Source organism: Rhopalosiphum maidis, chromosome 2 (assembly GCF_003676215.2).
Source record: "Rhopalosiphum maidis isolate BTI-1 chromosome 2, ASM367621v3, whole genome shotgun sequence".
NCBI lineage: Eukaryota > Metazoa > Arthropoda > Insecta > Hemiptera > Aphididae > Rhopalosiphum > Rhopalosiphum maidis.
Window position 1 is genome coordinate 62752105 of NC_040878.1, and position 12737 is coordinate 62764841.

At 27.5% G+C, this 12737-nt stretch overlaps 1 protein-coding gene across 1 annotated transcript in view; it reads left to right on the forward strand.

Moving 5' to 3' along the window:
- LOC113552271 (protein vestigial) overlaps positions 1 to 12504 on the forward strand; it is a 32858-nt gene extending 20354 nt beyond the window's left edge. Inside the window, exons 5-6 of the mRNA XM_026955065.1 lie at positions 935 to 1167; positions 11444 to 12504. Of these exons, the coding sequence (XP_026810866.1) occupies positions 935 to 1167; positions 11444 to 11493 (283 nt within the window). The 3' untranslated portion in view covers positions 11494 to 12504. The remainder of the gene's footprint in view (positions 1 to 934; positions 1168 to 11443) is intronic.
- The last annotated feature ends 233 nt before the right edge of the window (positions 12505 to 12737 follow it).

Consider the following 12737-nt stretch of genomic DNA (forward strand, 5'->3'; position numbering starts at 1 on the left):
GTGTGGGTCTCACACTTAATCATTAATTATTCAAAGAGATACAGACTTTAAATAATAATGAAAAAAATTGGTTTGCGCAGCAATACAACGTGAGTCGAGAACTCAATAATTTTACTCAATTATAATTTATAATATGTATTCAATAACAACATATATTTAATTTTAAATCACACTATCTTCTTAAGCACATACTTAGGGTTATGAAAAAAAAAAGTTCTGATATTTCGTTCGGCATCCGTAGCGTTGTCAGTCGGCACAAATGAAAATTACAGAATTATAAATAAAACTATCCGCTAAACAATGTATTTATTATTATTTAATGTAAATAAAAACTAAATATAAGATTCTAAACTATAAAAAAACTTAATTTTTTTCATCGTTTGACATATTAATTAAGTAAATTAATTTTTTTTCGTGATTTGGGGGGCATCGCTCCCATGGCCCTCCTTATATCCACGCCTGACCTAAATTAACCATTTTATACTAATACATTAATTATACAATCAAATTACAATATAACAAAATACAATATTTTTAATATTTTTTTCATGGCACGCTCTATAAAAAAAAAAAAATGGTAATTTTGGGCACGCAGTGTTCAAAAGGTTTGCCATCCCTGATACAGACCACTTTGGGAATCTCTGGTTTAGATTAAATATGAGTTAGGTTTACGGTGTTATTTGATAAAACTCGAATTGAGTCCACGGAAATATCTTATTTTAGTGTTATCTTTGTTATCTTCTATGTCTTCAATCTAGTTATTTTTTTATATATAATATAATGTTGATTAAATCTATCAACAATTTCTCAAAATGTCTACTATAGTATAAATACTTAATCATAATTCATAAGTAATTACTTAATGTATAATAATATTAAAAGTAAATTACACCAAGTAACCTTTTAGTACTCAACCGTGTACTTTTTTCCACAGGGCCGTGCACGAATACCATCACCACCATAACATGGCCGCCCAGTACGGCAGCCTATTACTACCGCCACCGACTTCTAGACTGGCGCCACCGCCACCACCGCCACCTCCACCATCTAGTCACCCACATTCACACCAGTATCATGGCAAAGCTGGTATGGAACCGTGGCCCAACAGCGCTCATCATCCGGCCTTGGATACTGGCACGTCTTACTCACCATATCCTACTGTTCCAGGTAATAATAATAATAATAATAAATAATGTGATATACCTAATGAATAATGATATAATATTTAGTAGGTACTTATACTTTGTCCAGCGAGAGAACACGCCATGGCCCGAACGAAAGTCGGTATTTTTGTTATCTCCAGATGACACCTTGCTAAAGTGAAACTGGTCTTGATGACATGGTGTCGAGTGGGGATGCGTAGAATTGGCGTGTTTTTTTTTGTTGGACAGAGTATATGATTGATGTGTTTTTATACCACAATCCCGATATGTATAACAATTGTTACATACCCAAGTGTAATAAGTGTTAAATCGAATTCACGACTATGAAGTCTGTTATATCATGTTGAGTTAAAAAGTTGAGCTCGGGCACTCGGGCACTCTGATAGATCATATAGTTAGTAAATGATACTATGATTAAAATAACGGCTAATAATTAGAATATAATAAAAGGAACAAATTCGGTACAACAGATGACGTGGTTGTGAACCAGGTTCTATGCTGTATAGGTAAACCATCCAGAAAATTAAAAAAAAATAAGGTTTATTGAAAATAGTAAAAAAAATATTACAGTAATAATAATGTTGTAATTTATGTAATATATACCAGTGGTGTACCGACGGGTGGGGAGGTATTAATGGTTTACCCCCGTAAGTAAAACATGCATAATAATTTCTTTTATGAAATATTACATTTATAATTGGAATAAACATCTTATTTAATATATATACAAATGGTGCTCCCTCCCCCCATAAACGAATTCTGCGTATAAATGTATACTATTATATAGCTTTGAGTATACATTAATTATTATTATTATTTATAATTAGCGAACAATGATAATATGTATACAATATTCATATATATATATATTATTTTTACAATGTATTTATAATTTATATAAAGAATTGGTGCACCGATGACCGGTTAAAATAAGTATGATTGATCCTCTGTGGAATTGTCATATACGTATGAAATTATACTATAAAATTTATAGTATAAATTGTGAAAAAAAGCAACGATGGGCAAGACAACTATTTAAAGTTTATATGTCGGAAATAACATTTATACACAAAATTAGAAAACCAAAAATATTCTTTATCCCCACGCGTTATGCTAAATGTTAGCAATAGGCAACCGAATTTAACAAGGATACATTTTGTGAGGGCAACGAACTGAACGGAGATATATTGTATATCTGAATATTAGAAAAATCAATAGGCTCAGTGGTAGGTATACATAATATAATACGTATCATATAGGTATAGGTACTTCGTATGCAAAAATGATGCACATACATGACATTATGATACAGTTCCATGTAATAATATATAAATCGTGGGTAACCATTGCATTGAAATAACAATTATTTAACCGCCATTTATTAAAAAAATTCAACATCTACAATAATAATTTATGAGTTGAACTTCAACAAAACAGCAGGTTTGACGTCTCGAAAAAAAGCAACGTATAATCAACCACCATAATTAATGTTCAAAAAAAATTATTACATTGTCCATATTACGTACATATGTGTACAAAGATATACCCAAGCATCGATGACCAGAAACAATATAATCTTTTTTTTCCCGTTTGTCTGAAATCTTACAGGTGTCGAGACCAAAATATATAAATGTGCACAATGCGCATTGCATATATCATATATATATGTACAAGTGGTAACAAAGGAGATTGTCGGCATCGTTACTTGTGCGTGTATACACACGTACGTATATGTATTTATAGTGTGCTTCCTAGCCATTATATGTAGAAAATAGAAACGTTTCCCTAATGCCTATATGTATATAGTCGGCGAATGTGTATTTATAAAAATATTATGAAATTTAAAAAACGACATCATAAAATATAATATAAACAATAAACGAATAAACATATTATCGTATAAATATATAGGTACATAATATTATAGGAAAAAAATTGTTTAAGTATTTTATATATATACCTATAATATAATATATCGTATAGATTATTATTATAGGTATATATATATATAACCATATAGTCGATGTGTATATAATATCGTTGCCACTGCAGCGGTATAGAACAGAAGGCCGCGACTATATAGGTATATATACAGATACAATGGACGATAATTTAGCAATTGCCTTGGTTTCAGTTAAGCCGGAGAACCGATGCGAAAAGAATAATGATAAAGCGTGCGCGTGTATAATATTTATATATATATTATTTATATGAAAAAACAAGTCGGCTCACGGACTTCAGGTCACGTGACCAACTGCATTGCTGACAACCGATTTGAAACTGCCAGGCACGTCATCATATCGTCCATATAAAGTTAATTGAACTAAAGACCTACATCGCGATCGCCATCTCTAGACGTATAATAATCTCATTTTGATAAACACGCACACACGCGCGCGATCTCCGCACATTACTGCAACTGCAGTCGTCTTGATTCACGGCGGAACAAAATGCACATAGAAATGTAGAAATTGCTGTGATATTTCGCTACTTAGTACCTATTCTATATTATAAATTATGTATAATTGTACAATAATAATATACTTACTCTCGGAACGTTCAGTAATGAACTTACTATATACTTGTAACTTGTATATCAGTAACATCAGTTACACATACATGTGTATATGTATAGCATACTATCGCATCTCAGTGGCATGCATCCCTATTTACGGAATTGGCTATAAAGAGGTGTGTATACAAAAATATCTGAATATATCATAATATGTAAGACGTAAGTACATTATTGGAAGTAAAACGAAAAACAACGTCTCACTTTGTTCATATCATCATTTATTTTAGGTATACTACATATTTTACATTCATCAGCTAATAGTATTATTATTATTATAATCAATGATATCGTCATTTCGTGATTGTACTTAAATATTTAGAATTATTTGTCTTTTCTATAGCCCATCCACATGTTATGATGCTCCTCATACATTCATTGATTGTATAATTAATTTTAAATTCATTATTCTATTAATATAGTCATACTATTAAATATTAAGTACTATAGTGAGTACATAGAATATCTACATATCAAGTGAATATACAATTAATATTAAAAACAAATAAATTATTTTATTCGGTTATTATAATATATCTATACGTTGAATCTACTATAATTTATTATCTTTGATGGAGAAAAAAATAATAGATATAGCAATAAGTATACAAAACTATTTTTAATTTTACACTTTCTTTTCTATATTAAGTGCTTAAAGTGGATATACTTACCTATTTAATTTCTCTTTAAAGTTAAACAACATCTATATATTTATCACGTTCATCGTTGGTTAAATATACGATATAATAATATAATTCATGCGAAGGTAATTCTCTGTGTAATTAATTAACAACTAGGTTGTCTCAAATGTCAGATAAATAGGGGTGGAAAATAAATCACAGTCTTTAATATAGCCTTTTGAGAACTAAAGAAACTGCTGAAGACATAATAATTTATTTAGTATATAGAATATTTGTGCTCATACAGTCTTACTAAATTTATTGAATTGTTTTAATTCAGCGTATTAACCTTGCTAATAAACTTTTCTACAGTAATAGCAAGGATAGTAAGAATTTTTTTTTACTTAAAATGAGTAGTACCTAGGCACTAGACTTAATATGTTAATTTTTATTTATGAATAATTTAAGTACCAATCATATAAAATATATTTTATATTATTATTAGTATCAATATTAGGCACCTAACTAAAACAAAAGTAATTGAAACATAAACAAAACCTATAATATACATATATGACTATTGACTAATAGCTTTTGTGATTTCCGAGATTACCGGGTACTAACAAACTTACAATCATTTGTGTATATATAAAATATAGATAGATATTATAGATATATAGTTATAATAACTACAGTCACAAACTGTATTTTGTTTATTACAAACTTTGATATGTTTCCTGGGCAAAGTTGTCAAAACATACCCCGCTTTCATTTAAAATTAATATATATAAAAAACTATTGATTTAAACTTTTATTATTATCTTATAGTTATAATATATTTTATATAATAATTAATAATAATAAAATAAATCAAAACATTCAATAGTATAACTAAATATTAATAAAACATTTTATCGTTCTATAAAGCTCAAATATTTTCAAAATTTCGTACCTTAGAGATTTTTAAATTGAAAAAAAATTATATAATTTGATTTCGTACCCACCTATAATATTCAATATTGTCATTATTTTATTTTAATGATACCATAGAAAATATAAAAAGTGTGAATAATGCAATTTTGGACTGACAAAAAATGTGAGAAAACTGAGAAATAGATTTGGACAATTATTGTCTGACAATATATTATAATATATTATATAATATCTATTAAAAAAAAATTTGAAAAGAAACCTGTATCATGTAGTTTGTACAGTTGTACACAATAAATTACAGTCAGTATTGTAATATTTTTTATACTTATACCCATTCATCTGGTCAAAATTATTTGAATTTCGGTGATGAAAAATATAAATAATTGCTTAATTCTTCGATTAAAATATAGGTTATATACATAGTACTCGGTTTTTGTATAGGTACATCGATTTTCAGTGTGTTCACTATCATACCTATAATGGTATATACAGCGAAACACCTTGACAGATATCTCCAAATAGCGGACATTTTATTTAGAAACTTGCTACAAATTTACTACAAACTGATTTCACTGTATCTATATATACCTTTTATTAATCTATTTCAGGGAATATAAAAACTTATTACAATGACAATTAAAAAAAAAAAAATTAAATAATAATTAAAAAAGAAATAAATTAAATAATGCAGGTATGTGTATTAAATTATAATTTAAGCATTTCAAAAATAACATCCGAAGGGGTTGACAATCAGGGGGAAAAGTCCCTAATATATTCTATTACGATAATATATAATTTGATGTATATGTACAGTAGAGGAAGTTTGCAAAACCATGATACGAAAGTGCGTTGCGTGACCGTCCATCGGTAACAACCGCATTTACTTATACGTATACACACGCACATCAGAAAGTGAATAGTGTATATATATATATATGTATATTATTATTATATCGATCTCACGAGGGGTATATGCAGTACACGAGCGAGCCGTGTCATTGGTTCGGAATGACCACACCTACACGGTCGGGCAACGTTACCAAGGCAACCGCGGTCATATATAAATGCCAAAATGTGCACGCACACACGCACATGATAATAATATAATATAATATATTGTGTGCTATACCCGGTACCCATTTGTAACAGTGCAGTGAACGTTTGATCGTGTATACTGCCCAACTAACGACTATACAGATTGAAATATATATCCAGCGCCAATGTACACTAGAGTCTAGAACTGTACTTATAAGAATATAGGTACATCTATACTTATACAATATAATTGCATTCACTCTGCGAGATCACCGTCGGTACAGTTAAAACTAATCGATCGTTTCCAAATGCAATCGTATCCATTCTAATTATAGCTATAACCTGTGACATTTACGTGTTTTACTTGTAACTAACTTTTTAATTTCAATCGAATGTACTATTAAGTTTTAGGTTTCTAAACATAATAGTTTCGAACACCGTATATAATATTCCCGTTATTGTGTCAGTCTATCAGACTATTGGTTACCACTTATCAGTTACATAGTTACGATTTTATAACAGTTATGAATTCATATTATAAACAGATATTAAAAATTATCAAACTATGAGTATTTAAAATAGATTCATACTAGCCAATATAAAAAAAAAAAATGTAAACTATACATTTTTTCTTTGTAAATTGTATAATATTTCACATGCAGTTATAAATATATTGTGTTATATTAAAATATGATTAGAAATCGGGAATTTATCAGAATCACAGAATGAACTTTTGCCTAACTTAATTAATTTGTATATGGTTATGAAGTAGGTGAGCACAAATATACAGATACACCATTGCACATTATTAGCAAATTTAAATTAAGTTTAATTTATAAAAAAATAACTGACAACATGGGGGTACCTGCATTACATTTGTATATTACCTATAGGCTATAATATATGTATGTTTTTTGTTGTATTATGATATTTAGTTGTGTAAATTAGATCACTTATGCTATGATATAATATGTTTAAACTTAAAATACTTTATTACTTCCTTACCTATTAGTCATAGTGGGTAACTGCATATATTACCTATGGAATACATTATATATATTACGTATAATTAGGACGCGCGCATTGTATAGATATCTTGATAGTTTTTTTTGTACACTATTTTTTTACCATTGGATTATATTTTATAATATTATTATTATGTTGTGTTTTATCTGCCTCTCACACTCCGGAAAGCTAAAAAATGTAGATTACTCCATTACGCTGTCGGGAACAAACACGCGGAAAAAGGCAAACCGTACGTGGTGCGGCGTGGTGGTATCCCAAAGTTTTTCTCCATTCGCCGACTATATCCCACGGGTTTCGAGAGTCCCTCCCCAGTCCACCCTTTAACTCACCATACCATAGTCGTATACATATTCGCGCGCGCGCGCATACGCCAAACCCTCCCGGACGTTACAGCTCGTACATACATACATATTACTATAGGTATATATAGTAACCCTCGTTGCGCGTGGAACGAAACGACGTGGCTTTAAATTCTTCCCATAACTCAACCTCTCCCTCTCGATGTTCTCTCATTCCATCTCTATCTCCGAGTTTCCTTTCTCTCTATATCCTCCGTTTTAATAAAACCCTTCGACTTCCCTACAGCGTTATATATACGCGTTCTTGCTTTATACATATACATATATATATATATATATATCATATACTTTTCAGTCAGTGTATATGTATGTGTATATATATATATATATATATATATATATATATATATACAGTCATCGTCACAGACTCCGCTCAGAAACGTATATTGTTATATACAAGTATACCTCCTCACCCCTCGTCGTGACTATATAATGTGCTATCCCTGTATATATACTTCCCTCAACCCCTCGTCACCACTTCACCAACCCATCATTCCGCAAGCTCATGTACGGTATGTAAATGTGTATTATATTAACACACGAAATTTCGTTTCACAAATGAAAAACGAAACAAGACCAAGTTTGGAATATATATATATATATATATATATTATGCATAATATGTATGTATATTATGTATAATAATATACAATATCCATGTACGTGTTAACTTACTGTAAATAAGCAGGTATATCTAATAACTTAATGAATTGTAATATTATATAATATAATATAGTTATCGCTGTACAGTCCATAATATCGCACCACAAAGGATTTTAAGTATTTAGGTACACGTATATAAACCTATATATATATATAATTTATCATCGTCATCATTTTATGCGTCTATATATGGTTATTACGTTTAAGACTTATTACATTTTGTTTCAACAATTTTTTTTAAAGTTTTACTGTACCTTAATGCAGCGTTTCTCAAATTTTTCTTTCTCTGGATCCCTTAGAGATAGTAAAAATGGTCGCAGACCCTTTAATAAAAAAAAAACCAAAAATAAATAATAATAATTGTATTCCTTTATTTTTTTAACTAAATGTACGTATTTTTATAATATAAAATTGAATTAATAAGAAAAATAAATGAATAAATATTTAATTTGTATAATTAGTAACAAAAAGTTTAATGTGATTGAAAAAAATGATCTTCTAACCTTTTTTCATTTTTTCCTCCCATTGTAAAATAAAAATAATTTAATATTTATAATTTTACTTCGTAATGACTGCTTACATCTCCCCAGAAACGTTTACACTCCTTTTCCTAGGTTGGGATACACTGTATTAGATGGTTGGATTCGTAAATCTGATTCCATTTGTAATTGCTTTCTATATTTATTTTTAGTATATACACACGAGTAGAAAATTATTTTTCACTAAAGTACGTTGATTAAAAAAGCATTTGTGGTATTATTGCTGCTTCTGATATTTCTGAATAGTCTTATTGTTTTGAACTCTACAGTGTACTTTTATTTAACAATATATTTTCCAGTGTGATTCAATTATTTTATTGGTACTTTCGTTTTTATATATAATATTTTCAATTTATACTCGCGAACTCCCTTTGGTGACATGCTGCAGACTATAGTTTTGGAAACGCTGTCTTTATTTATAATATATATATATATATATATTTATATATTAATTTAGCATAAAAGGACTTTAAATTAAGTCGAAATTAATAGTACATCCTAGTAATGCTACGTCTCACCCAAAAATTATATATTATACAATAGGTTTTCTTATTAAATTACGTGCTTACTGTAAACATGTTTCTATAACATATATCGTATAATAACAATGTACAATCACCAGAATATTGTAATCACTAACTCAAATATTCTTTGGATACTTTTAGGTAGGCACTTTGTAATTATTAATGAGTTATTATATTATTATATTTACCTAGGTACTTCAAAAGTAGAAATTAATTTTAGATAAATTTTTCTATGTAGATAATTAGTTGATATTTTATTTTCTAGTTTCTAAAAAGTGAGTTTTTATTTCTTTAATTTTAAATACAACCTATTAATTATCTTATGTTATATACGAGTACTAAACAGAACTTTAAAAAAAAAAGAGTACAATGTTATGTACTTAACACTATTGTTAATGACACATCAAAAATGAGTATTGTCCTACGAAAAATACTACGTCTTGTCACCATAATTATAATACGCATATCAAAATATAACTTTTAATTTAAATAATATTAATTTTAGATAGTACAATGTTAATTATGCGTTTGCCCGTGCTTCGATACATTATTACATATTATAATTTATAATGATCAAAAATAAAGGCCTTTACGCCTTAAATAAAATATTCAGAACAATAATAGAAGTCATAATTAATTGCTATAAAAATAAATATATACAAAAAAATTACATTAAAAACGAAAATATAATATTATAATCAGCAAAAATAAAACAATAATATTACTTATAGGTATAATGTATATATAAATAATAATTCAGTATACATTTGCGATTGTATATGTATCGAAATAATGTTTATTTGTGTATTAGCAAGCTGATAAATTATAATAATTATAGCCAATTATTGGATTAACCTATCGGTATAATCATATTAAAATTCTACAGTTCAATTGTACCTATTGTTCTAATCAATAAGTTTACAAATTTGGTTGGCAGGATCGCTACATTTTGTGCGAATTGCAATTTATCTTTATTCTCTTGGCACTTTTCACGCATTCGTTTATATAGTAATCAAATTCCGTGTCTACGGCCAGATTTCAATACCAACGATGTTTGTTATAACAGGTGTATCTAAAATTATTCTACATATTAAAAACTATAAACACTATACAAGACTATAAATCACAGTTGAAAAATGCAAACGAAATACAAATAATATAATTCAAATAAGAATATTCAATTAGTTACAAATAATAATTTTTAGAAATAAAAAAAATATATCAGATTATATGACAGTTCGACAGCCTGCCGTACATAATTCATAGTTTTTTTTTTTTTTTTAAATATATATACAAATAATAAAACCGTGAGCTGTTTGGATTAAAAAAAAATCAATCGGCAAAATTCTTTTTATAATATATAATTTATTTATATATAAGTATATGAATTAAGTGGAAAACTTATTTCACATAAGCAGAAATGTGTTTAAACAATCAAGCAAATGTCAGTTATTTTAAAAAATAATATACATTTAATAAAATACGATTGTTTTCTAAATATTTGATTTTGTATTTTCATTTCATTTCGTATCTAACAATATTTTTTATAGAGGCTAAATATGAATAAGTAATATTAGTGTTACTTATATTGTGCAGCCTGACCTCCCCCACCTCGTAAGTCAGCATGTTAGAAAAAAAATCAAGACACATGCACTTAGAAATATTTCCTCCGTAAGAAATAACATTTTTTTCCGCTGACAGTAATAGAACATAAATTTAAAAACATTTGAAAAATACTTCATAAAAAAAATGAAGTCTATAAATGCTTTATGGGAAAATACTGTTACATTTCACTCGACTTGTAGAAATGTATTTTTATACATATTATATGTGTTAATTATATTTCTAATTTATGTACTTTCTGTCAAGAGTATGCTGATAAAATGTTGTGTTTCATTTAAAACACTATTTAATATTATATTTAATTCACCATGATAATATTGTCTGTGATTCAAATTGTATTACTTTTGAATTGTACCTTTTTTAATAATGTTTATTTGTGATTGCAGGTCTAGAAGCTCAAGTACAAGAGACGTCCAAAGATCTATATTGGTTTTAAATGTTTTAATGAGAATTGTTGTTAAATTTCGGTAAAATTTGATTCTTCCGTTGTTAATATTGAAATAAGTGATTTTTACGTATGTATAAAATAGAAATGGTTATACTCAACAGTCAACACCTCAGTGAATACGCAATTATCTTTAAATACTTACAATTAGTCTTCGGTTTGTTTCTCTACAGAACAATTTAACGTTCAAATGATACTATTACAATAATAATTATTATTAATATGATATAAGATTACGATGTTATTAAAATCATGACGATAAATGCAAAATTGAAAAATTTTGTATTGGACACATGTATAGTATTATAATTATGTAAATCGTGTTGTTTGACGTAGCGTAATTAAAAGATATATACAAATTATAAGCTTTAGGTATATTATGTAGTGCTGGAAATTAATAGGATTACCAGATTCTAATTTGGCGGAGATACCTAGATTTTGGGTTATTGGCGGTCAAATTTTCCAATTAAATTATTTTTATTATTTATTTTATTAATAGCAGACTATACAAAGTTTGAAGTATAAATTTAAATTATAAAATTTGACTAAATTATCAAAACCACATATGACATATATCAGAATCTTACAAAATCTATAATTTTTTCAAGCATTATATAATAAAAAAATAATATATTATTATATTATATAACATATTAGTGTCTCACCACTTCTACAATCTCCGTTGAAAACCTTAAATTTTATGAAATGCTGGATTTATTCAATTTTTAATTTGTATTACAGTATTCAATGATAATATTCACCTGCAAACATGTCAGACTTACGCTAGATATATATATTTAGTATACACAAGTACAACGTATTATATACTAAATGTTACATACTTTCCTAATGAAGTTTGTTGAAAAAAATATTTGTATTCTATTCAATATTTTTGGCCTCGTTGATAATTTATGTCTGACATGGCTGATAAGTACTATAGATTTATACTTATAATTTAACAAAATTGTATTATAAAAGTAAGACGTTCATAAAACTGATGACTATTATACTAATATATTACAATATTTTATGTTAAATTATTATTATAATAATTCTAATAGTTATACTTATATTATTCACTATATATATTTATAATCATTTAGTAGTGTTATTTTTTATTTGTGTACACTTTTTAATCAATCCGTTTGAATGTATTTCATAATTTATATAAGATATTTCATTTTATATATTATTATTATACTTTGTAAACTGTTAGAATCGTGTGTTGATGTGCA